This window comes from Leucopleurus acutus, assembly GCF_964270905.1.
Source record: "Leucopleurus acutus genome assembly, chromosome: 9".
NCBI lineage: Eukaryota > Metazoa > Chordata > Mammalia > Artiodactyla > Delphinidae > Leucopleurus > Leucopleurus acutus.
In genome coordinates, this window is record NC_139144.1 from 97443227 (window position 1) to 97468893 (window position 25667).

Below are 25667 nucleotides of genomic sequence, written 5' to 3' on the forward strand. Positions count from 1 at the left end.
AAGGAAGCGTCTGAGGGTGATACGCTGGACTTACAAGCCAAAAGGCCATGTGAATTCATAGTTTGTAGGTAGTGAGTGTGGAAGAATTCAGGAGGCAATTCGGTAAGTTTCCATGTTCAATTAAAAAAAAGACAAGAGAAAGAAAGAACGAACCCAGGTTTGTCCCTTTCCTGTGACCTAGGGCACAAGAAGGCTGAGGAATCCGGTCGGACCAATGGGGGGCTCCACCGAGCGCAGTCTCCGAATCCCCCGAGGGCCGCCCGGCCGCGCACCGCCTCCTCGAGGGGTGGGTCACGGTGGGCGAAAAAGGACGGGCGCAGACTTGCAGCCCGCGCCCAAGTCCGTTCTCCCCCGCCCCAAGCGCGCTGGCCGCGCTCGCCTCCGCCCCGCCCTCCCACCTCCATTGCCCGGCCCCACCCGCCGCGACTCTCCCTCCTGCAATGTTTAACCGATCCGCAGGCGGGTCGCGGGTGATGCGAATTCCTCGAAGCCTTAAGTAGCTGCCCAGGATTTGGTTAGGATCCCCCAAAGGATCCTTGAGGTTCGTGCTCACACCGCCCACCCCTGCCCCAGGGCACAGAGGGCCTAGGGGGCCGTAGGCGGGGAGGACGCCCCCCACTCACCATCCCCGTCCACCTAGGAGCCCAGTTCCATCCCAGTCCCGCCTGTCTGGGCTGACCCGGAGAGGATTTGGGGCGCGGGGCTGGCCGCTGGCTGGGAAGGCGGAGGAGCCGCTGGAGGTGGCGGAGGCAGGTAACTGCAGGCCCGGAGAGGAGGGGGCTGGGCCGGGGCGGAGGCGCCACCGGGCTGCTTGGGCACCTCTGGGGCCCCCGCCCGACCTCCGCCGGCGTAGCCCGGAGTGGGGACGGTGAGTCAGATCTCGGGCACCCGCGGGAGTGTGGAGGGGGTCAAGTCAGGAAATGACATCAGAGGCCTGTGTTTGGGGAGGGGCGGTCCGTGCCCGGCCGGGGCGGCGGGGGCGGGGGGTGGCGGGGGCGGGAGGACCTTGCTGAAGCCTCCGGCCCCGGGGCAGGATCAGGGCCCCTTCCTGGGGGAGTTTCCTGCCCCGTCCGCCCTCCCCGCCTCTCCCCGCCCCCTCCCCGGGCCGCTCCTTGTATGGTCTCGGCGCCGCTCTCTCCCCGCCCTCTCCCTCCCTCCCTCTTCCCGCGTCCCTCCCCGCCGGGCTGGAGGCGGCTCGGGACCGGGACGCAGAGTCCGCGGACCCGGCTGCGAGGCGGCCACCCGAGACGCGGCGCGCACGCTCCGACCCGCGGTGAGGCGCGGGGAGCCGCCCCGCGGCCGCCCACGGGGTCGGGAGACGGGGGAGCAGAGGGGAGCCGGGCCGGCGAGGGGGTCCTCTGCCCGGCTCGGCGCTGCGTAACCCGGCCACCCACCCCCCGCAGCACGGCCTGGCCATGGCGGCCCCCCGCCCGCCTCGCGCGATCTCCGTCTCGGCTCCAGTTTTTTACGCCCCGCAGAAGAAGTTCGGCCCGGTGGTGGCCCCAAAGCCCAAAGTGAATCCTTTCCGGCCCGGGGACGGCGAGCCACCCTCGGCCGCTGGGGCCCAACGCGCACAGATGGGCCGCGTGGGCGAGATTCCCCCGCCGCCCCCGGAAGGTATGTGGCCGAGCTTGGGGGCTGGACCTCGGCGGGCGCCGGCCTGGGGGGAGTGGTTTCGGGAATTTGGGGATGTCTGGAGAGGTCGCAGCGGAGGGGGCTGGGCGCAGCCACCGAGTCCCGAGCAGATGTTCTTACCTCATCGTGGAGCTCATGGCTGGGGGCCAGGGCTCCTGGGACTGCTCCAGGTCCCCCGCCTGGGGGTGGGAGGCGGGAATGTGGGGCACGAATCTTCCCCTCTGGGTCCGTTTTCCGAAGTGTAATGGGAGATGTACCACTCCTCGGCTGAGCCCCGGCCTTTCCTGACCCAGTGCTCCCAGGGCGTCCTGCGCCCAGCCCCCCACCCCGTTAACTTCCCGTACGCTCCAGGACCCTCGAGAGAGTTATTGGGTTGGGGGTTAGAGCTGCTACTTCAAGGAAGGGAACTTGAAGGAAGCGTAGAGGGGTCCCTGCTGACTGCCCTCTCTCTCTCCTTCCAACACCAGACTTTCCCTTACCGCCTCCTCCTGTGCTTGGGGAGGCCGACGACGCCGAGGGCGCTCTGGGAGGTGCCTTCCCCCCTCCCCCTCCCCCGATCGAGGAACCGTTTCCCCCTGCGCCTTCGGAGGAGGAGATCTTCCCTTCCCCACCGCCTCCGCTAGTGGAGGAGGGAGGGCCTGAGGCCCCCATACAGCTCCCACCACAGGTATGGAGGCCTGGGAGAGGCAGCTACAGTGGACACCCCAAGGAAAGGAGAGGAGTGTCCTCCCCGCTGACCTCCCCGCATCTCTGCCCTCATGGGGGGTGGGGTGGCAGTGGAGAACTGGGATGGGTGCTCTGACCCCTGATCCTCTAGCCCAGGGAGAAGGTGAGCAGTATTGATCTGGAGATCGACTCTCTGTCTTCGTTGCTGGATGACATGACCAAGAATGATCCCTTCAAAGCCCGGGTAAGGGGCAGGAGAGTAGGAAAGGCAGGGCAGGGAGGAAGGGCATGGGGATGGAGTTATGGAGGGCAGTAGCCTCTCTAAGGCACTCCTCTCTCCCCTCTGCCTTCCCTTGCAGGTGTCATCTGGATATGTACTCCCACCGGTCACCACTCCATTCGTTTCCAAGTCCAGTTCTAAGCCTGCAACTGGGGGCACAGCACCCCTGCCTCCCTGGAAGTCCCCTGCTAGCTCCCAGCCTCTGTCGCAGGCTCAGCCTCAGAGCCAGACACATATTCACGTGCAGTCCCAGCCCCAGGCCCAGGCCCAGGCCCAGCCTCAGGTCCAGATGCATGTCCAGCCCCAGCCGCAGCCTGTGCCTTTGGCTAACACCCAGCCCCGAGGTCCCCCTGCCCCATCTCCAACCCCTAAGTTTTCTCCAGTGACTCCCAAGTTTACTCCTGTGGCTTCCAAGTTCAGCGCTGGAGCTCCAGGTGGACCCGGGTCACAGCCCACTCAGAAGTTGGGGCCCCCTGAAGCTCCCTCTTCCACTGGCACAGGCTCCCCTCAGCCACCCAACTTCACCTATGCTCAGCAGAAGGAGAAGCCCCAAGTGCAGGAGAAGCAGCACGCAGTGCCCCCACCGGCTCAAAACCAAAACCAGGTGAGGGAGGGTGGGAAGACCAGGCTGACACCAGGGGGCTGGGGGCAGGGCTAAGCCAGGAGCCCGAGAATGAGGAGGAAGGTGGTCCCGGAAAGTGGGGTGGGTGTGGGGTGGTGGGATAGGAGTTTTCAGCCTCTGCTGTTGGAATGGTGGGACAATGGCAAGAGAAAGCGCTTCTGGAGGAGAGCCTGGCAGGGTCTGGGGCTGGGTGGGGCCCGACTGGGAGGCAGGGGGAGCACACAGCCTCTGAGTTAGGAGGAGGATTTGGTGGACCTTCCCTCGCGCCCTGCCCCAGAAAGTTGAAGAGGAGGGATGAGATCATCAGCAGTCCAACTTCAGATCTTCCCCCTTCTTGGAGTCTTGAGTTAATCTCTGCTCCTCTGAGTGCTTTCACTGCCTGAGGGCCCATCTGGTGATAAGAGCCACTGGTAAACACTGGCTGAGCCAGCCAGCTTCTGCTCAGTGCCAGGCACTGTGCTCTGTACTCGGGAGGGAAGAGATCTCAAAGAGGTTGAGCCCGAGGGCGTCAGTGGACCTGGAATAGAACTGTGGCTCCCAAGACCCCAGGCAAGTTAGGTGAACTTTGAGCCTCAGTTCACTATCCATCCTTACGATGGTTGGGAAGGTTAAGTGAGCTAAAGTGTGGAACGTGCTGTGGGTCTGTATCCAGCACAGGAACGCCCAGCGCAGAACAGTTATCACTCCTGCCTGACCATTCCTGCCTTCCAGTTCAGGAGGCTGATCTTCTGGGTTGAAGGGACCCTGCCAGTCATCTATCTAGTCCAGCCAGCCACGGAGTTAACTGACCGCATGGATGTCTGTGTGTGTACAGGCACAGGATAGGAAGAGATGCCAAGTGCCAATGAGTTGTGCAGAATCCTACGTTACAGGAACTCCACACAGGGAGCCAGTGTTGAGGCTGGGAAGTTAGGAAAAGGCATCATGGTGCTACTGTGCCTCGAAGGCTGGTGGGACTTAAGAATCCAGAGAGGAGAGGGACAGGCATTCGGGTGGGAACAGCATGAACAAAACTCAAGGGCACAGATACACCAGGGGCGTCTGGAGGATAGAAAGTGGAAGGTCCCTGTGGGGAAATTACAGAGCCATGCTTAGAGAGGTGGGAGGGCGCTTAGTGGGAAGGAGATGAAATAGCGCACCCAGGGAGCCTGTGGGTCCTGGAGAGGCAGTAATGATTTTTGAGGTGGTGTGTGTCTGGGTGGGGAGGTCTGGTGACAGCCGTGCTTTTGGAAAAGTTTTTCCAGCAGAGGTGTGGCCTAGACACAGGAGGTCAGCGACGTGTGGGGATTCACTCCTGGGCGTCAGTAACATTAGTGGAAATGAAAAATAAGGCCCGGAGAGGAGGAAGAGCCTCCAGGCTCAGTAACTGACACAGTTGCCAGAGGAGGGGGAGGGGTTAAAAAAAAAAAAAGCCCTGGTGTGTTGGGGAATGACAGTGTTGCTGACAAAATAGAGAAGTCCAGAAGGGGAAATGGTGTGGGCCGGAAGAGGTGGGTCCAGCTGTCAGCATGTTGAGCAACAGGTTCCAGGAGGACCTTCTTTCAGCTGGAACTGTCATTCAGTTAGCAATGGGGGATGGGTGGCAGGAGAGGGCCTGGGCTTGAGGTGAGCATATGTGCGTTGGTTGTATGTGGTGATACTGAAGGCCCGGGGACACTTACACAGGAGGGGCCGGGTCCCTGGGAAGAACCTTGGACCAGGGGGAAGAATGGCAGGAGGAGGAGAGTCACAGATCAGGGTGGCATCTCAGAGAAGCGGATGATGGCCGAGGAGCTCTTCAGTGGGGGTCTGAGAAGCATGATGACTAAAATAAGGCTGGAGATTGGATGATTCGGAAGCTATGTCCTGTGGTGGGGACAGAGTTGAGCAGAGTGGATGGTGAGAAAATGCAGTTGCCAGAGTGGCCTGTTCTCAGAGGTTGGCAGGGAGGGGAAGGCGTGTGTGTGTGTGTGTGTGTGTGTGTGTGTGTGTGTGTGTGTGTGTGTGTGTGTGTAGGGCTGACAGTAGGGGAGGAGGGCTCAGGTATGGGTGGGAACCAGGGGGAAGAAGCCCGTGGAAGAGGGGTTCTTCTGCCTGAGAGCGGGGAGCAGAGCGCTGCTGGTGACCGCCCCGCCCCCAGGGCTTTCCCAGCCCAGAGACCCTGGACTGTGTGGCCGCAGTCTTGGGCAGAGAGGAACGAGAGGGAGCTCGAGCCGGCCAGCTCCCAGTTCCTCGCTCACGTAGGAGGTGAGGTCATCCGTGAGAGCCAGGGCGCGACGACGCAGTTGGGGGCTGGAGGAGATGCAAGGGTTTGGAACAGCTGCCATGGGGAACGCGACTGGGAACCCACAAGAGCCAAATGCCAGACAGCCGAGCTGAGGCTGGAGGGCCGGAGGGCGCTGCCGTGTTTGGTGAACTCCCTCTGCAGCATTCAGGGATCTCTCCACCTACTTTCTGCAGTTGGGAGGCAGAAGCAGGAAGCGGGTGGTGGCGTGACCCAGGGTTGAGATTGGATCAGATAAGTGATGGTGGCTGAAGGTGGCAAGAGTGGCCATGAGAGCCTTGTAGGAGTCGATGGTCGAGGGGCTGGGCTTCAGGGGAGGCAAGCCAGAATGGCTGGATGAAGAAGGCACGTGGAGAGGGTTGCGAGGCAGAGGAACCAAAGCCTTTCTGAGCAGGTTCGTTCAGTAGATGTGGATGGGAAAAGGGGGAGGAGGTGATGGTTGGGAGGTCACGCCCAGGGTCTTGGAGGCAGAGACCAATAAATCTCAGGTCCAGGGTGTCCCATGGTGGAAGGTGCCTGAGCTGGAGGGACGTTGGGAGCTGTTGGAGTTGCAGAGGTCTGAGTGCCATGCATGTTGAAGCTGGGACATCGGTGCTCGCAGGCAGAGAGGGAAAACAGTGGCTGGATTGGTGTGTCGTGGGGGAGCGTGGGTACCCAAGGAGGGCTGATGTTTGAATAGTTCATACTTCCAAAGAATGGAAGAGGCATTTAAGTGGCACCAGAGAGAAAGGGCTGGCTGTGTCCTCTTTGTCTGTCCCCGAGAAGGGATGACCGGGAGAGGAAAAGGGGAAGCTTACATAGAAGCGGGGGCTTACGGGGACTTACACAGTCAGCTACAGGCAGGAGGTAGCAGGAGTCCGTGGGGCAAATGGCTGAGAGCTGGAGCATCGATGGATCTGTGCTTCCCTGGGCGGATGCAACTCTCCACGCGGACAGGTGTGAGGGTGGTAGAGCCAGGGCTGAGGGGAAGGTGGCCACGGGAGGAGGGAGCTGGGAGGCTTTGAGTTCTGGGTGTTAGGGGAGTGAAGGCATGGGCAGGTAGAGCATTCAGCATCGGGGGCCTCGGTCCCGGGTGGACTTAGTAATGGAGACCCACCCAGCATTCCCGTGGGACCATGTCCTGGAAATGCTGCTACAGGCCGGACAGCCCCTGCAGCGCCTCCTCCCGGGAGATCTCAGGGTTCCTGGCACTGCCCCCCTAACCTCACCCCCACCCCCAGTCTCCAGCTGTCTCAGGATCCCCTAACAGGAGGGCTAGGCTGGCCTAGAGAGTGGCCCTTCTCTGAGGCCTACTGGGGAGGGACCGGGGTCAGGTGGTCCAGGAACCCCCTCTAAGGAGGGGACCCCAGGACCTCTCCGTGGGAGCTGCGGGCTGGGCTCCTGCAGACAGCCCTGGGGTTTAACCTGACTCCCGCCTGTGTTGTATCCTCACGCTGACAGGGGCTGCTCGGCAGCCGGCGGGACGGGTAGGTGTGTGCGCGTGTGTGGGTGCACACGCCCTCGCGTGCCGGTCTCTTCACGGGGGCCATGTCCCAGCATGCTCTGTGGAGTTGACGCGTGGCCTGGTGTGTTCAGTGCTTCGGTGACCTGCGCTGCTGTGTGCGTGGCCTGCGTCCGCTCCGTCCTTCTGGCCTGCCTGTGACTGCCCAGGGGCTCCGGGCAAAGCGGGTGGAAGTGTCGTCCTCTTCCCCTTCCTTGTGTGGTGCTGGGCCTTGGGGAGGGAGGACGAGCAGCCTTTTGGGTCCAGCCAACTTGAGTATCTGGGAAACGGGAGGGGAGCTGGTCCTTTTTGGAAGGAAGTGGGTAAGGCCGCTGGGGCGGGTCCTTGGAAGGCGTGACCCTTCAGAGAGTGTGAGGAAAGTGTTGGGGTTGCAGGTGCGCTCCTCTGGGGCCCCAGGAGCCTTGACCCTGAAAGAGGTAGAGGAGCTGGAGCAGCTGACGCAGCAGCTGATGCAGGACATGGAGCATCCTCAGAGGCAGAACGTGGCCGCCAGCGGTGAGCCCCCGCCCGCCCGCAGGGACATCTCCTGCGTTCCCGTGCTTTCCGCTGTCTGTGGTCCCACTCCCTGCCCAGGCCAGCTCAGCCCCTGCAAGCTTCACGCCCTTCGTCCCATTCACTTCCGTCTCTGCGGCTTTCCCAGAGTCCTGTGGCCGGTGTCACCAGCCCCTGGCACGTGCTCAACCCGCGGTGCGCGCTCTGGGGCAGCTGTTCCACATCGCCTGCTTTACCTGCCATCAGTGTGAGCAGCGGCTGCAGGGACAGCAGTTCTACAGCCTGGAGGGGGCGCCGTACTGTGAGGGCTGCTATACTGTGAGTCAGGGTCGGGCTGGGGACCCCTGGGGCTCAGCCCGGGGTGGGGGTGGGGGGTGGGGTGGGGGGCGAGCGTGGGGCAGCCGTGCCCTGGCAGCCGGCCCGTGGGTGCCAGCTCCCTGCCAGCCTCCTGCTGCTGCCTCCTCAGGACACCCTGGAGAAGTGCAACGCCTGTGGGCAGCCCATCACTGACCGCATGCTGAGGGCCACGGGCAGGGCCTACCACCCGCACTGCTTCACCTGTGTGGTCTGCGCCTGCCCCCTCGAGGGCACGGCCTTCATCGTGGACCCGGCCAGCCGGCCCCACTGCGTCCCCGACTACCACAGGTGGGGATCCTCCGCCCCCCGCCGGGCTCTTCTCTGGGCGCCAGCTCCCATATTTCTGGGAGCCAGGCTGCCCCCTGACCCCAAGACGGCTCCAAACCCCTGGACCTGCTTTCTGTCCCCACGTCCTGTCTGTCTTTTGGACTGAGCTGTCCGGCGGCCTTTGGCCTGGATGGCGAGTCTTGCTGCTGGCTCGTCCCCTTCCCCCAGCCCAGCTCTTTATGTTGGGTGTGGTCTTGCATTCAGCACTGTGTGCTGCAGTGACTTCACCTCACACACAGGCTGGATTCTAAGAGTTCCTCTGGAGATCAGCTGTTTGGAACTCGGGTTTCCCCTTAGACACGGTGTTTACAAGGTGGCGACTTGCTCAGGCCACTGGCAGAATCCCGTGACGCAGCTAAAGGGCGGGAGCAGGGACTCCGCAGACTCGGATTCCCACCTCTGAGTGTGTGGGAGGTGTACGTTTCGGGGCTCCACCTTGGGTGGCCAGCACGTCACACCCCTCTGTGCCCCTCAGCAGTTGGGCAGAGGCAGCCACGTGGTGCGGGGTAGGCGAGGGGCAGGGTTCCAGGTGTGGGGTCCCAGGTATGGGGTCCTCTGGGGGTGCTTTCTGCAGGAGCTGCAGGGTGGGTGTGGCAGGAGGTAAGGACCAGTCTGCCATCTCATTTCCCTGCACTCTTGGGGGCAGCACCGGTGCCCCTCGCCCCCATTCTGACTCGCACCCGGCTCTCTGCCCCACAGGCAGTATGCCCCCAGGTGCTCCGTCTGCACAGAGCCCATCATGCCCGAGCCTGGCCGAGAGGAGACCGTGCGTGTGGTCGCTCTGGACAAGAACTTCCATATGAAGTGCTACAAGTGTGAGGTCGGCCATCACCCCGGCCCCCTGGGGATGGGAGGTGGTGGGACGCTGCTCACCAATGAGCGATGGACAGCGCCGGGCCCTGGAGTAAATCAGTGCTGCAATTTTGAGGGTGGACAGAGACCGCATCCACGCCCGCCCAGCAGAGATGCTTACCCGTCACTCCAGGACTGCAGAGTGTGGGTCCTCTGTGAGGTCACTGAGTTGCCGATAAACCAAGAAAGGGGACGGACCGATGGGAGGGAAGCGTGTTGTTTTGTTTTGGTAGGGCTGGGGGTCTCAGTGAGGTTAAAGGAGAGTCAGAATAGAGGTGAGACGGGTGGGAGAGGCCGCACATCCTTTACTGGGGCGGGCGCCTCGGAAGCGGCTCTACCCACTGCCCGTCCTCCTGGGGAGAGTCCTAGGGGACAACAGTGAAAGTGTGGTGATGGAGGCGGGCATAGGAGTGGAGGCGGCTGTGATTTGGGGGACACAGACAACGAGGGCATGGCTGAGCCGTGAAGCATCCGGCCTTCCTAATTTAAAGAGGGGAGGTGGGGTGCTTAGGGGGCCTCCCCGCCAGTGCACTCTTTTTCCTTCTCCCAGGACTGTGGGAAGCCACTGTCCATCGAGGCGGACGACAACGGCTGCTTCCCCTTGGATGGCCACGTGCTCTGCCGGAAATGCCACACCACCAGAGCCCAGACCTGAGTGAGGACTGGCTCCCTTCTTGACTGCAAATCCATTCCCCGTTAGCAGACCACCCACAATGAGAACACCTCCCCCCTTCACCCTCCCCACAGTTAATTTTTGACGTCGAGCCCCTCCCTCCGTGCCGGACCCCACCCCAGTATCCCTTGTGCCCTGATCCGGGGCCCCACCCAACATGGCCTAGGGCTGCAGAGTCCCAGCCCTGGGGTCCAGTCCTCCCCGATCCTGCAGGGACCACCCACCATCGTCTAGGTACCCCACCTGAGGGGGCACCAGACTGAGCGCTGCTGCTTTCACTGCTGCACCGATGCCCTCAGCTGGCCCTCCAGCAGCCTCTTACTCTGCTTGCTGAGGGCCAGGAAACGCCCTGACCTGCTGGGAGGCTGGGCTGGGCTCACCAGCCTGGACGTTCCCACCCACCCCTGTGCTGCCAGGTTGTGGCTACAGCTACAAATAAAAGGTGTTTTCCAGAATTCTTAGCAGTTGACTCTTTTGTGCCTACAGCCCTTGAGGGTGAGATGGAGGAGAAGGAGGGATAAAAACCCTGGGGTAAAGTTGAAAATTCAGCTTCTGTTTATTTACAAAAATATATATGTATATGTATAGAATATATATTAAACCCTCCCCCAGCTCCCACAATTATCTTTTTACTTCTACCCGCCCCCCCTCCCCAGCCTTTTTAAAACAATAGGCTTCCTGGCTCCAGAGGCAGTTCCTCAGGGAAGGGTGGACAGCAGCGGCACCAAAGTCCTACAGGTCGAGGGACCGTGGTCCCATCCGTGCTCCCTGAGGACAGGGTGGGTGAGGGGAAGGCTCAGTCCTTGAACCCCTGAATACTGCAGAGAATGCGCTTCTGGTGTGCGGGCTGTGTGATCCCCATCTGCGCCAGGTCCCTGTGGGCAAGGAGGGGGAATCGGTGAGTCTTGGGCCTCAAACCCCAGCAGGCGTCCCCCGCCCGGGCGCCCAGGGTCCTCACTCGGCCGTCAGATCGAGCACACACTGCATGGTGTCCAGCCCGGCGGAGTGGAAGTGCAGGACATAGCGCTTCATTCGGATGGACTCCAGCCATTCAGCCACGCTCCGGTAGGGGATCCCATCTGAGCCACTCAAGCTGGGCAAGCGAAGGGTCACCCTGTGGGACATGGGCTGCCTCAGTCCCATGCAGGGGGATGCAGGGCTTTCCTGAAACCGGGGCTCTGCCTCTGTGCATCTGCAGGCAGCATTCAAGTTGGCTGTCTGAGCACAGAGATTATCTAGACTTTGTGGATTAGCCCGGCCATTGTCAGTGAACCCACTTCCTGGCCGGTTTCCTGGCAACAGCAACGGGCAGGCTGACAGTCCTGCTGTGCTGACAGACCTGGGGCAAGCGGCAGCCTCGCAGGTCCAAACGGAAGGTACCACCAGCCCACGTGCACTGCAGTGGCCAGCTTTGGGCAACCGATGGGGGCCAGTAAAGACATGAAGTATCGACTATCCCAGCTGAGAGGAAGCAGGGAGACGAGGTGAGCAGAGGCCCTGGAAGGCCAGCGTGGTCTCGGCTTTTTTCAGGGTGGCCCCCCGAGTTCTGGGAGCAGCCCCCTGCTCGCCACCTCCAACCCTGGCTGTTATTCTTGCACTCTGACACCCACAATACAATGAGTGTTCCTGTCCTAAAGCCAGCCAGAGCCAGAAACCATTAGTAAAGTAAATCTGCAGGGGGAAAATATCCAGCATTCCAGAAAGATTAGCACATGCGGTCTCCAGTGTATAAGGGAGTTGTGCTCCAAAAGATAGTTCCAAAAGTTGGAACTCGGAGCACATTTTCTCCCAGAAACAAGGTTATATATGGTGGTTTGATACAGAGGCCAGCACGCCAGGGCTGCTTTACCCGATAAAGCATTTGAAGCCTTGCCCGTCTCTCCCATCTTACCCCCCCCCCGCAAACAGTTGATTCTCCATATTCTGGCAATGTTTTTGGTAAAACACAATGATCATGTCCCCCCATGGACAGTTTTAAAGAATTGGTCAGTAGTTCTCTAGGCTCAGGATAAAGTCCAAACTTCTCTGCACCCTGCGCTATTTGCAATTGGCATGCCCTCAGTTCCCCAACCCTTGATGGCTACGGGATCTGGGCACCTTCCCAGATCCCACAAGGTTGCCCTTCTCAGTCGCGACACGCACCCCCCGTCTGCCTCCTGTTGGTTTCTCTGTCTTCCCCACCCCGTTCTAAGTGGCCAAGCTCACTGGAGCGGGCATCAGGTTGGCGGCTCTTATATGTACTTTGCATCTTAGCGTGTTTGCTTCCCATCTTCCATCAAACCAGAGCTATCGAGGGCGAGACGCCGCACCTCCTCCATCAGAGCGCTGTCTTCCCAAAGGTGCAGATTTGGGGCTGCCTCCTATGCCTGACTCTGTTGGGAGCTCCACAGGCCCAGCGCTCGGTGGATGTGGCCAAATGTCCATTTCCGTTCTCCTAGATCCGCCCTCCCCAGGGTGGTTACCTGGGATCAAAGTTGGCAATGGTTCGCAGGGAGTGGGGGTTGGCATGCAGATGCTCCAGCTGTGCCTTCAGCTGGTGGAAGGGGGGCCGACGGGCACAGTCATGGGCCCAGCAGTTCTTCATGAGTTCATAGAGGCGGGCAGGGCAGTCCACGGGCGGGGGCAGCCGGTACCCATCCTCAACGCTCTTCATTACCTGCAGCGAGGAAGAGGGTAAGAAGCTAACCCGGCAGGCCACAAGGAAGCTCTGTTCACACGAGATCGTCGTAGTGGAGCCTCTAGACCCCCTGACCAGGATGGCCACAGTCAAGACAACAGGGCATGAGGTGAAGGGGACGAGAGTGGATAGGAATGCAGACAGACTGTGGGTCAGAAAGAAGAAATGAGGCCATTGGCGGGAAAGGGCCGTGGAGGATTTGGGGAGGGAAACACCTGGGCTCACCTCCTGATTGCTCATCTCCCCATAGGGCTTGTCCCCAAAGCTGAGCACCTCCCACATCACGATTCCAAAGCTCCACACGTCGCTGGCCGCGGTGAAGATCCGGTGGGCAATGGCTTCGGGGGCTGTCCAACGGATGGGGATCTTTCCTCCCTAATAGGGCACGTGGGGCAGAAGGCTGATGTGTTTCAGGGCACAGAAGGGCATGGGACGTTATTGTGTCCACATGAGCACGCATCGTGTGCTGTGCACATACTGACTGTATGTACGGCATGTAAGTGTGCGTGTGTGTGTGTGTGAGTGTGTATGTGATTAGTACAAGGCTCTAACCTGGGTTTCATAGGTGCCGTCAAAGTTGTCCAGGAGGCGGGTCAGGCCAAAGTCAGACACCTTGCAGCACAGGTTCTGACTCACCAAGATGTTCCTGGCGGCCAGGTCCCGGTGGACATAACTGTGGTCACTGAGGTAGTTCATGCCAGATGCTATGCCCTGCAGCATGGCCACCAGCTGCCCAGGGACCAGCTGGTCCTCCCGTTCCTGCTGCAGGGAGTGGGCAAGTTAGGGGATGGGCTGGGTCTCCTCTTCCTGGACCCAGAGCCAATGCCCAGGGCTCCGTGGCTCATCCGCCTTCCAAGCTGGTCCTCCGCCCTCCTTACCCTCAGGAAGGCATCCAGGGCTCCGTTCTGCATAAACTCCGTGATGATCATGATGGGCTTTCCTGAGACACAAAGCACACATCACACGGCAGCCTCCACCCCGTCTCCACCCAGAACCACACTTCCTGCCTCTGACAGCACATCTCCCTCCACTTCCGGTGGCCTCACCCCTCCTCTACCACTCCCTCCCGGCACGCTCTTGGACACCACCCCTCGTCGTACTCTTTGTGACAACGCCTTCCAGGTGCAGAATGTGCGGGTGGTTGAACTGGCCCATGATAGTTGCCTCTCGAAGGAAGTTCCACCACTGGCCCTCAGGAGATGTGTCTTTCAAGGTCTTAATGGCCACAGTCTTGGCACCCTGGCTGGGGGTTCTCAGGGACCCTCGATATACTTCCCCAAACTCTCCTGGGTGGAAAGAAAACAGGGTCATGGCCAGATGCATGGTCAGGCTCCCCGGGGGGACAGGCAGCGATATCTCCAGTCCTCCAGTTCCCTTTTCTTCTCTGGACCAGAGGATCAGAAACATGGTGTACCTTCCTCCCTGAGACAAGGGCTTGGCTGTACTTCCCAGGGCCAGGGGCCGGGAGTCTCGAACAGGAGTGCAGCTTTGCAAACTGTTTGGCACTGTCTCCCCAGTTAGCAGAGCTCTGATGCTCAGGAGGTGCTGGGTGAGTGGGGGTCATGCGGTGGGGCTGGGCTGTGTTCACGAAGGGCAGGCTGGTCGGGGCCAGTGCGCAAGTGGCCGGGGGGGCTGGCCACCGCCGCGTCTCTTCCGCAAGCTCCTCCGGCCACTTGGCCGCACAATCGGCAAAGACACTGCTGAGCTTTGTTCCCTGTTCAGATCCATTTTCCCTGGTGGCCCAAGGGACACCGGGCCCCTGGTGGGGTGGAATGTGGGGCTAGGGAGGCTCTCGGTCCCTCCCATGTTTGGGAGCCATCTGAGAACAGCCTGAGCCTGGGCACAGCGACCCCCCCTCCTGGCAAAGATGATGTGTTTAACGCTCTTTATCAGAAATTCCATAACCACAAAAGCAGATGGCGCAGGAGGCGGGAGCTGCTCCAGGACACCTGATAAGGGGGTTAAAACATGAACACAGTGGCTGCAGGACACGGGGTAGAGCAGGGAGGAAACTCATCTGGGAGCTCTTGGGCCAGAGGAGAGGCCGGCTGGGCTCCACTGGGAAGGGCCGGAAGGAAGGGGCCTGCTGGCCGCTCTGTGCTGCCACACAGGCAGAGGGGACCACAGGGCTCACCTTCCCCTATGACGGTGTCCACAACCAGCCAGGCCGGGTTGAGCTCCTGGGTGAAGTCCAGGGCTCCCTGGGCAGGGTCCTCATATGCCTGGAGGTCCACGTAAGGCTTCAGCCACAGCTTGTCCTCTGCGGGGAGAACAGAGAGGGCTCAGCCCAACTCCAGGGCTCAGGAGTACTGGGGGGAGGGGGAGGGAGGGGCCGGCAGACCCCGGTGCTCATTCTTCTGTTCCCCGAGGAGTCCTGTCCTGGCTGAAGTGAAAGACAGTCTCTATCCTCAGCAACGACGTCTGCATAGCGCAGCCATTCCTCCTGCTGTCTACATGCAAAGCTTGTGTGTCCTCACCATCCAGGGCCCAGAGCTGGGGCCCGGAACCCAGACCCAAAAGCGTGTTCACGGCCTCAAGTTACCCAATCATCCCATGGCTCATTGACCCTAATTCCTCGCCTCCCTCCCCCCCGCTGCTCACCGTACTCCTCCGGTCACTCCCTCCGGTCACTCACAGCTCGGTCACTCACAGCTCGTTCACATTCCAGACAAGCCTCGCTCCCGCTCTGTTACTTGGACGGCCCCTAGACTCCCCCTTTTGTGGGGCACCTAATGAGGTGACCAGCAGGAAGCCCACATGCCTGGGAGGGCTTCAGGGAGCCTGCGGGCAGTCACCCTCCCAGCCAGCCTCAGCCCACAGACCCAGCCAGGGAGGATGAGGAAGGCTTGCCCGGAGCCTGGGTGCCGGTGCAGTGGCACCAACAGCTAACGGGCGATTGCACAGAGCCTCCGGGGGACTGTCAGTATGAGGTTAATTAACCAAAGTTAATTAAGTAGCAAAACACAAGAGCCCTGGGGACGAGAGAGCCCACCTGTGCCCCCAGAGTTGTCCTAGCAAATGTGGGGCCCTTGGTCCCGTCCCAGTGGCGCCTCCCAACACACACACGTGTGCACACACAGGTGCTCCTGGCTCACCTCTGTCCCCATCAGCGACACAATCGCGCTGCCTCTGCCGCCTCTGGTGCCGTCGCCGCTGAGCTTTCCTGTGAGGGTTGGGGACCAGGTTCTTCAGGGGCCCAGGACCGCCTCCGGGGCCCAGACGTGCTGCAGCTGAGATTTCCCCAGAAACGGCAGGGGGTGGGGAGCGGGTGGTGCGGGGACACTTTGGTACTAGGGGGTGGGAGGGCTGCTGGGCGGCATTCAGCAGCTTCTGCCAGGGCAAAGGGACCCAGGGTGGTGGAAGTGGGGGGGTGGGGGGGGGGACAGGAACAGCACCTGGAACGGAAGACAAGCATTCCGAGAAGCAGAGCTACACCCAGCAGCAGCCCAAAGATGATGGCCACGATCTCTCCTCCAGTCACGACCCTGGAAACTATAGGCACGTGGGGTGAAGAAGTCTGGGGGTGCTCAGAGCCCCCAGGGATGATGGAGGCTGGCAAGGCACACGGTGTGTGTGTGTGTGTGTGTGTGTGTGTGTGTGTGTGTGTGAGGCGGTCTCTCGGTGGCTTTGGGTGTGCATTCCCCAACCAGGGAGATGGGTGTGAGCGTGGGTGAGAGAGCCCGCGGAAAGGGCCCCACCCAGGGAGCACCAACCTGCTCTGTCTGTCAATGGACACTAACCTGAGGGGTTAGGAGATGGGACAGGATGCTGGCTGGCGGTATAGGCATCAGAATGTGCGTCTGGGAAGGAGGTGTGGTGTGACTCTGCACGGGGCCATCCGCCCAGGCAGCGTCTACGTGTGTGTGTGCCTGCGTGCCTGTGTGTGCGTGTGCGTGTGCGTGCGTGTGCGTGTGTGTGTGTGTGTGTGCGTGGACGAGGAAGGAAGATCACTGACTGGAACAGGGTCTGAGAAACCTCAGGGGGATGACAGTCGCATGTGTGTTTGCGACAGAACACAGAGTAACCCACCCACCTGGTGGGCTGGTCCGAAACTCATGGTCAGGGGAGAAGGGGCCAGGGCCCAGAGGGGTCAGCATCCGGACTCTGACGGTGTACGTGGTGTCCGGCTGCAGTTCAGTCAGCAAGACCCGGGGCTCTAGAACCATCTGGTACCGTTCTTCATCCTGTGGATGGGGACTCGTGTTACCTGGGCCGTGCCAAACCAGACCCGGTGGAGAAGGGCAGCCCTGGGAACACGTGGGAGGGGTGGGCTGCGGAGTGATCGGGGTAGGGCTGCGGAGTGATCCGGGTAGGGCTTCGGAGTGATCCGGGTAGGGCTTCTCAGAGGGCTCTGTCCTGAGAAAGCCACACGGTTCACTGCGGGCAGCTTTCTCCCATCCGGCGCCCCAGGAGAGGAACGCTGGAGGTGCTCCGCCGTGAGCTCACCTGGTTCAGCACGTGTAGCTCGTAGCTGAGGTTCCCCCCGGGGCTGCGAGGCCGGGACGCCGCCCAGGTCAGTTCCAGCTGCCGTGGCGCCTTCTTCACCAGCCTCAGGGACAAGCCTGACAGGGTCACTACGAGTCCAGAGGGAGGAAATCACTTAAGAAGCCTCTCCTTGCTTCCTGCTGGTCAGTGTGTCCCTGGGGTCCTATGCCCTCCGGCCTCCTCCAGGCCCTGCTGGCCCCCCAGACCCCTCACCTGCACGCCCCATGCTGATGCTGAGTGAGGCGCTGGCGGGCTTGGAGGTACCCAGCTCCGACACTCCGTTCTGGGCTTCAACGTTAAAGGTGTAGTTGGCGTCGGGCTCGAGGCCATCCACGCACACGGCGGCCGTGGTGAGCCCGCTGGGCCCCGGGGAGAAGCGCACGCTTTCCCCGCAGGGCTGGCAGGGCTCCCCGTCCGGCGCTGCTTCCCGACACTGAGAACACCCCACATCGTATCTGACATCCTCGCGTCCCCCCAGGTCTACTGGGGGCTCCCAGCGCAGGGAGAGCTGAGTCCCCGAAATAGAGAAGCTCAGGTTTCGGGGGACTGAGGGGGGGCCTGTGGGAGAAGACAGGCCATCAGTAGGAAGCAGCACGGCCCTCACCGGAGCTGCTGGCCCCTAGCCTTCTCCCAACCCCGATTCTCCAAGTCCTCCGCGGCCTTTGCCCGGAGATTCGATTCCTAGTGGGGAAAAGGTAGCTTAACCGCATCTCTGCGTTCCTCCAGGGAGAGCAGTGGTGCGCGTTTGGGGCCTTTAAGTGGCCGGCACCTTGGATGGTCCCCGATATCTGATAGGCTCTGGAAAGTTCGGACCCCAACACAGGTTTAGCCAAGGTCCTGCACCTCGTCACGGGCGGCCAGGTCCCGGCCCCGGACTCACGCGTGCATGCTTTGGCGGGGCCCTCCCCAGGAACGCGGTAGTGCCCGCTCTCGCAGGTGCACACGGTGGCCCCTTCAGACTCGGATGTGCTGTGTTGGGGGCACTTGAGACAACTGGGTGTGTCCACGTCCGCCCTGTAGGAGCCTTTCGGGCAGGCTGGAGAGAGAATGACACAGAGCCAAGGTTGTCCAGTGTTTTACTGGGAGAATCACACCCCTCCCGCAAATCGCTTGTGCTGGGAACACCCCCGCGTGTGTCTCCCTAGGGCCTTGGGACACTCCGTTTAAAAATCACTGAGATGGGCTTCCCTGGTGGCACAGTGGTTGAGAGTCCGCCTGCTGATGCAGGGGACACGGGTTCGTGCCGCGGTCCCGGGGGATCCCACATGCCGCGGAGCGGCTGGGCCCGTGAGCCATGGCCGCTGAGCCTGCGCGTCCGGAGCCTGTGCTCCGCAACGGGAGAGGCCACAGCGGTGAGAGGCCCGCGTACCGCAAAAAAAAAAACCAAAAAAAACTGAGATGGAGCGTCGGCTTCCTTCCTTCCCTTGGCACCCGGTAGACCCTCCCCCGAGTGGTCCCTCCAAGTTCTTACCACCTCTTCGAGTCTCCTTACCGAGGCAGCCCTCGACACCGCCGCTGCCGCCTTCCTCGTAGCCAGGCTCACAGTGGCACCGCCCCACTGGCACCAACCACTGGCCATCGGGGCTGCAGTGCATGCGGGGTGCACCCGAGGGGCCAGGGGTGACGTGGGCGTGGGGCAAGCAGGTCCCTGCCACTTCGGCCAACCCGCCTGGTCCAGGGAGAGTGTCGGGGAATTGGGCCAAGCCGTGCACGGTCTCAGGGCAGCGCTGGTAGAAGACCCGGACAGACACCAGGGCCACACAGGCACCCGGGTTGTGGAAAGCGAGGTAGAGGCCTCGGCGGGTCAGGTGGCCCAAGGAGCAGCGCTCCACGTTCAGTTTCACGGCTCCAGACGCAAGGTCTCGAATGGTGAAGCTCTGGTCTGCAGCCACTGTGGTTACCTGGGAAGAAGGGTGGGGAAGAGGGAAAAACGGCAGAGTCGTGCTTCCTTCCCACGTAACAGAAACGACTGTTTTCTTAATACTTTGCAGTTTACACGGGCATAAACAGAGGGCTGATGACACGGGAGCTACCGAGCCAAGCATTTTTACGTGCATTACACTGTCGAGTCCGTGCAATAATCCTACAAGGTGGGATGCGTCACCTTCCTCACTTGACAGATAAAGAAACTAAGGCTAAGAGAAGTTGAAGACCTCGAACAAGACGATACAGCTACTACATGGTGGGGCTGGGATTGGAGCCCAGCTGTGGGCTGCTACAGCCCAGATAATTTCCACTCTTCAAAGGTGTTCCCAACCTCAGTGCCAACGAGGTGATCAGTTATAAAGCGTGTCATCATTAATTTATGACTAATAACAAACTTCACAACAGCTGCTCTTTGGAAAAAAATGAGAGTCCATCCTATAATAATATGTTCCCTTCTCTTTCGCATTCCAGTATGTTTTCTTGAGTAGGAAAGAGAGGGAAGGGATTAAAAAGTAGCCTGCAGAGAACTGTCTTCCTACACAACTCTAGGGATACTTATGGGCGTGTGTCACACACGAATGTAGTGAGCATGGACGGAAAAAGTCCAAATACCTCTCCCCTGCCTCCACCACGCCCTGCTCTTATCTCAGTGGATGCTTGTAAAAGCCTCTGGAGTAGATGAGGCTGACAGTCATACTATTAATAATAAAATATTATTATCACTCCTTTAAGACAAGGAAAAACAGCCCAGAGAGGTTAAGTGACACGCCCCATGTCAGGACGCAGCTGAAAAGGTGCTCAAATCCAGACCTTCTGGTTTCTAGTCCCACCTTCTTTCCACTATTCCACGCCTACGCTCTCTTGCTGTTTCTGCCACCTTCTCTTTTTCTGAGTGGAGTGGGGTGATGGAAGGGAGTGGGGCAAGGATCAGTGTCAGGGCTGAAATGGCCCCGAGGGGTAGAAGCACCTTCTGGAACAGGGGCCGCCGGAGCTGAATGCCCACATCCTGGTCACTCTCCATGTACAGGAGGTTGAAGGTCTCTTTGCAGCCCAGGGGCTCAGCTTCCCCGGGGAAACTCTTGCAGTCCCGCACAGTGAACTGCAGCTCCACGTGGACACGCGAGGCCTCCTCCCCCCGGTAGATCCAATTGGAGCGAAGCCAGTGGTCAGTGTCTCTGCTTTCTTGCACTGGGCAGTCCTGGTACATGTACAGTGGTGTCCCGTTCAGTATCTGCTGCACCTCACTCCACTGTGAGAGGAAAACGAGCGTCAGCCTCCAAGCCATCGTCACCTGTTCCCCAAATGCTCAATTTCTAGAATGGATGGCGAGGAAGCTGGTGTCAGGGATGCCCAGGTTCACGCTACTTGTCCTGCCCTCTCCCCACCCCACGGCCCCAGGATAGTAGGTTAAATGTTTAGGGTCGGAGATTTCTTCGGATATAGCATGGGCAAGACAACACCCCCTTGACAACCCTGGCCAGCTCTGGACCCTTCAATGAGCCCCTCCAACTGCAAGAATATGAGCACCATTTTTACCCTCAGCAGGGCTGTCAGGTACCCCAAAGGCAGATTTTTGTAGCAAAAGCTCATGCACAAAAACTTTCTGCCTATTTGTTCAGAGACGAGGAGACTGCGTTTAATATTAAAGCCTCTGACATTTGGAGGGTGAGAACAAGCATAAAACTCTTCTGTAGGAGGGAATCTCACTCTCTACAAAATTCCTTCCAGTTACAGCCACTATCAAAAGCAACAACGGGGGCTTCCCTGGTGGCGCAGTGGTTGAGAGTCCGCCTGCCGATGCAGGGGACACGGGTTCGTGCCCCGGTCCGGGAAGATCCCACATGCCGCGGAGCGGCTGGGCCCGTGAGCCATGGCTGCTGAGCCTGCGCGTCTGGGGCCTGTGCTCCACAACGGTGAGAGGCCCGCGTACCGCAATAAATAAATAAATAAATAAAAATAAATAAAAAATTAAAAAAAATCAACAACGGAAAGAGTTGGTTGGACCCCTAGATACCATCCAGACCATCCTTAACTTCTTTTACATTTAATCTTAATAATAATAACGGTCAGCACTAACGTAGCGCTTACCATGGGCCAGTCACTATTCTAAGCACTTTCGATGAGGAAACTGAGTCACAGTGAGGTTAAAGGACGCATTGCCCAAGGCACCAGCTATTAAGAGGAGGAGCTGGGAGGTGCACCCAGACACTCTAAGTTCCAGAGTTTATGCTCTTAATCATTATGCCTCTATGTGCTTATTACAAAAAGTCAAAGAATAAAAACTTACATATAACAAGAAGTGAAAGTCCTCCCATCCATCCACCCATTCTTAACAACTTGGAGTAAAACTTTCCAGATCATTTTCAGTGCCTCTAGAGAAACATTTGAATGTTTTTTTCGTGTGCGTGTGTTTTTAACATAATTTTAAAAAATATACGTGTTCTTCTATAACTTACTTTTTTTTTTTTTAACGAATAAAAAGTCTTTGAAAGATGTCCACAAGACTATATGGCTCTACCTAATTTTTTTTAGCAATCCATAAAATAGTATCCCACTGTACGGATGGACCATAATTTATTTAATCATTCACCTATTGTTGGACATTTAAGTAACTTCTAGTGATTGTTTACTTTTTAAGTAAACATGTAGATTCCTGTACGATTTCTATAGACCTGCTGTATCAAAGGGTAAATATAGCACAAATTTTATCAGAAGATACTGCCAGACTGTCCTCCACAAAGGCTTTATCAATTTACACTTTCACAATGCAGGAGGGCGCATTTTCTCAAAACCTCATCAACAGGGGATATTAATGAGCTTTTTACTTTTGGCAATCTTATGGACAGAACAGCTTCTGGCCATTTTAATGTACCTTTCTTTGAGGAGGAGGTTGTGCGTTTCTCTTTTGTTCATTGTCTATTTGTATTCTTATGCAGTTACGTATTTATAACTTTGCCTGATATTCTACTGCTATCTTCTGAGTGTTCATTTGGATCTTTTATTTTTTTTTACATTATAGACATTAATCATTTGCTCGAAATGCATATTTCATATATTTTCTCCGTCATGCCATTTAATTTTGCTAATGATGTCTGTGATGTTGACATACTTTTAAAATTTTTACATAATACCATTTATCTTCTTTCCTTTTTGTGTTGTGTATTTTGCTTGGGAAGCTCTCCCATCCCAAACTTATAAAGATCTTCTATATTTCTCCTAACATTCTTTTAGGTTTGGTTTTTAGGTTTAGACTTTAATCTTCCTAGAATTAATTTTGTTGTCTGTAGAGTGTGAAGGTGTAACTTTACCTTCTTCCTTTTTTTAAAAAAAAATTATGGACACCAAATTGTCAGTTTATTGACTACTCTATACTTTCCACATTGATTTGCAATTCCAGTGTTATCACATACTAAAATCTCTAATATGCGGGTTTGTTTGGGGACTTCCTATTCTGTTCCATTGACCTGAATATTCTCGTGCAATGCCAAATGTTTTAATTATAATTGATGTACTGTATGGTACGTTCTGATATCTGGTAGGACAAGTTTCCTATTTCATTCTTCTTCTTTTTTCAAAAGAATTCTCAGACATTCTTAAGTATATTCTCTGCCAGATGAACTTAAGAAGCTCTCAAATTCTATAAAATATTCCATTGATATTTTGGTTGCAACCCCCTTATTTTATAAAGACGAGACTGAGGCCCATAGAAAGTTCACTTTCCCAAGGGTTTTCATTGTTACTCGCAGCTTTGGGAAAAGGCGAGAAAAAGCACCCTTAACTAAAGTCTGGGGTGGCATGGGGGCAGGGGCAGAAGTATATGTTGCTGTGAGGCACGTGCCTTTGTACTACATTAGGGAGTTCAAAGATCAGACAAAGGGTGTCCAGGCTGCAGTGATAGAAGGCACCTAGAGCCTCTTCTTAGGAAGAAGCTGGGACGGGGAAGCCGGAGTGGAAGGCTTGGGGTGAAGGTCAGGTGGAAAGGTGGTGGGGGTTTCATGCACAGCTCATTAGCTAGACCACCAGGGCTGCAGCTGGACCAGGGGCAGCAGATGTTCCCAGCTATGACTCGCCTCCCCCAGTTCCAGCAGTGACAGATGGGGGAGAAGCAGCTGCCCAGGATCAGCAACAAGGATCCTTTCACTTACGGCTCTGGTTGCTACATAGATACATTCTGGGGCGCGTGAATCTGAATATGTGTGTGTGTGTGTTTTGAAAAGATGGGGAGGGGGAGAGGGGGGACGAGGCAGACAGTGGGAATGTGCCTGCTGCTGTCTCCTCGCCTTCCTAGTACAAAGCTGTTGAGCCTGAGCTGCAAAAGGGGCCTTGCTTCCACTGCAGCCCTATTAGGGAAGAGCTATGTGGGTGGGGTGGCAGGGGAGGCCTGTGGGAGCCAGCAGACGGACCTGCAGCCCTCACTGTGGAGTGATCAGCTGCTTTATGAGACGAGGCGTCTATCAGAGCTGGCCTAATCCAGGATTTTCTGAGCAGCCCCTCCTGTGGGATACATTATGGTTTAGTCTATTCATTCTAATGACAGGCCACTCCATGGGAGAGCCGAGAGTGGAGCCAGGGCCCTGGGACTCCGAGGGAAAGAAAGCAAGTAACCCCAACCCCAGAAATACAGGCTGGATTCCTCCTGGAGTAGGAAAGAGAAAAGGGAACACCCAGAGGACAGGGTCTAGGACCAGAGGGAAGAGGCCTGAGGCCAGAGCCCTGGAGGCTGCAGCACCTGAGGAGGCTCCCGTGTTTCCAGGGCCAGCTCTGCTGAGTGACAGAAAGGTGCTCTATGGGACTCACAAGATCCTACCTCTGCTCACTGGGTCTTCGGAATATCCAAGGAGGGAAGGGGCTTGAAACGCATGGTGTGCCTGGGCTGGGGAAGGTGGGGGAGGTGTCAAGGGCTGAGGGACCTCTAATGGGGCAGCTTTTAACTCTGGGAGAGTCAAAGACCCTTTGAAGAATTTGATGAAAACTCTGGCTCTCTTCTCCAGAAAAAAAAAAAAAAAAGTCCACATACAGCTACACAACTTCGAATACTCTTTTATGGGGCTCCCAGACCCCCTGAAACCTGTCTATGCAACTCCATTGGGATGGACGGACCTCAGAGTGAGGACACTCTTCTATGCTTGGGTCTCAGCTCTCAACCATCCCAGGGATGGTCCATTCTCTTCCCAGGAGGTGTCACTCTCATCTTCCCCCAGGTCCTCACAAGTATTCAGCCCTCCCTCGCTGGGGCAGGGAGAGGAGGAGCCAGGCTTTGAATGGGTCCCCAGGGGGTGAAGCCTGACACCCCCCCCCCCCAAGGCTCCACACATTCAGGAGGCTCTGATTCACCTCCCCTCCCCTCCCCCTCCCAGAGGAGACACTTCCAGTTTTTCCTGCTCTTTTCTACGTTCCTCCACCCACCTCACCGCCCCATTTCACACTGGCCTTCAGCCTTGAGCCACCCTAGGTCCTTCCCTCCCCTGACACTTACCCCATCCTCTGGGGGATCCAGCAGCCAGCCCAGCTCTCCCTGTGCCTTGCTAGTATCCATCAGAGTGACTGAAGGTGGAGAGAAAGGGGGCCTGTCATCTCTGGGGGAGAAGGCCCCCCGCACACGTGCAACCCACATTCCTCTTCCTGGGCCCCCCAGCCCCAAGGCTTCAGCATCCCGTTAATAGCTGTGAGTTCCTGAGATTTAGGGGAGGAAACCGGCCCAGGAAGGAGGAGTGAAGGGCTACGATGATTAGTCTGTCTTCCTCCCGAGTGTGAAGGGAGGAAAGCGGAGTGGGGCAAGGGTTGGAGCGCTGGACCTTTGACCAAAGTCAACGCAGGAAGCATTAGGAAGAGCAGCCCCAGAGAGGACGGGCAGCCTCTCACTCAGCGGGGCTGGTGCAGCCTGGGGGACCCATCAGCCGCAGAACTGGAAGGGCGGATGGGCGAGAGAGGAGCTCAGCCTCTGGGGGTCATGAGTGGGCTGGGTGTGGACAGGGGACTTGGGAGGGGGGTCCTGGGTGCAGGGGCTCCCTCCCCCTGGCAAAGGGCCTGCCTTGCCCCTGATTGGGGGTGTGGACCGGGGGTAGAGACACAGCGGAGAGTCCAGGAAGCGGGGGTAGTAGGGTCAGAGAGCATGCAAGTGTCCACATGGAAGGCTTGACCCCTGCCTTCCGGAGCCCCTGCCTCCCGAGTCCTAACCCATCCCCCAGCGGCAGATCCCTCTGTCCCCCAGCCTAGGTTGGCATAAAGCGACTTCCACTTCTGACTTCAGAGGGTTCAGATCTCTGGGTTGGGCGCCTGAGGCCGGGGCTGCCTGGGAATGAGGGGTCCTCACCATTGCTGGGGTAGGAGGTCTGGACGCTGCTTCCGCCAGAAACTCACTCCCCACCCCCAGGAGAAAACTGCTGGCCAGCAGGGGCGGGGGTGACTGACCCGGGAAAGCAGCTGTTTGGGGTTAAAGACCAAAGACCGGCCTGGCCAGTCGATCGCCTGGCAGCCGGGCAAAACAAGAGCGCTGGAGAGGGGCTCTTGGAGAGGGCCTCCTCAGGAATGCCGACTCCAGGAGGAGGGGGAGGGGCGGGGCGGGGGTCGGTACCTTCCATGGCGCGCGCCCCCGGGGGCGGCGGGGCGCAGAGAAGCAGCAGCAGCCCGAGCCCCAGGGGCCAGCGCCGCTCCATGGCACGGGGCCGGGACCTGGGACCGAGGCCCGGACGGCTGGGCCTGGGTGCGAGGACTGGGCGAGCGGGGCCGGCCGGACAGGGGCGGGGGGCGGGGCCAGAGCCCGGGGCGGAGTCCAGGCCTCACCTGGATCACCTTCTTAAAGGGACAGTAGAGCAGGAAGGAAACTTGTAAAACAGGTAATAAACTTCAAAAAGTGGAGGCGTCTTGACCGGAATGAGACTGCGGGCGCCGCCTAGTGGGTGGGATCGGGA

At 58.4% G+C, this 25667-nt stretch overlaps 2 protein-coding genes across 5 annotated transcripts; one reads left to right on the forward strand and one right to left on the reverse strand.

Annotated features, from left to right (window-relative positions):
- Nucleotides 1–638: 638 nt before the first annotated feature.
- Nucleotides 639–10129, forward strand: ZYX (zyxin). 2 transcript variants are annotated; one of them, XM_082845929.1, is made up of 10 exons: nucleotides 639–753; nucleotides 1404–1617; nucleotides 2103–2302; nucleotides 2453–2545; nucleotides 2661–3185; nucleotides 7342–7462; nucleotides 7608–7777; nucleotides 7926–8104; nucleotides 8843–8963; nucleotides 9546–10129. In XM_082845929.1, exons 2-10 carry the CDS (start codon nucleotides 1416–1418, stop codon nucleotides 9648–9650), a joined length of 1716 nt encoding a protein of 571 aa, XP_082702055.1. In that variant the 5' UTR covers nucleotides 639–753; nucleotides 1404–1415; the 3' UTR covers nucleotides 9651–10129. The 2 variants fall into 2 exon arrangements, with proteins under 2 accessions (XP_082702055.1, XP_082702054.1); XM_082845928.1 differs by lacking the exon at nucleotides 639–753 and adding an exon at nucleotides 1167–1273.
- A 197-nt stretch (nucleotides 10130–10326) lies between these two features.
- EPHA1 (EPH receptor A1) lies at nucleotides 10327–25442 on the reverse strand. 3 transcript variants are annotated; one of them, XM_082846602.1, is made up of 18 exons: nucleotides 25331–25442; nucleotides 24233–24300; nucleotides 19724–20005; nucleotides 18323–18731; nucleotides 17711–17866; nucleotides 17044–17118; nucleotides 16792–16919; nucleotides 16379–16529; nucleotides 15741–15837; nucleotides 15441–15508; nucleotides 14480–14605; nucleotides 13446–13631; nucleotides 13224–13285; nucleotides 12898–13104; nucleotides 12571–12720; nucleotides 12131–12324; nucleotides 10627–10782; nucleotides 10327–10543 (listed from the first exon to the last, which is right to left on the reverse strand). In XM_082846602.1, the coding sequence occupies exons 1-18, from the start codon at nucleotides 25410–25412 to the stop codon at nucleotides 10465–10467; spliced, it is 2676 nt and encodes an 891-aa protein (XP_082702728.1). In that variant the 5' UTR covers nucleotides 25413–25442; the 3' UTR covers nucleotides 10327–10464. The 3 variants fall into 3 exon arrangements, with proteins under 3 accessions (XP_082702728.1, XP_082702726.1, XP_082702727.1); XM_082846600.1 differs by having other exon boundaries at nucleotides 17044–17388; XM_082846601.1 differs by lacking the exon at nucleotides 25331–25442 and adding an exon at nucleotides 25070–25121 and having other exon boundaries at nucleotides 17044–17388.
- Nucleotides 25443–25667: the final 225 nt, after the last annotated feature.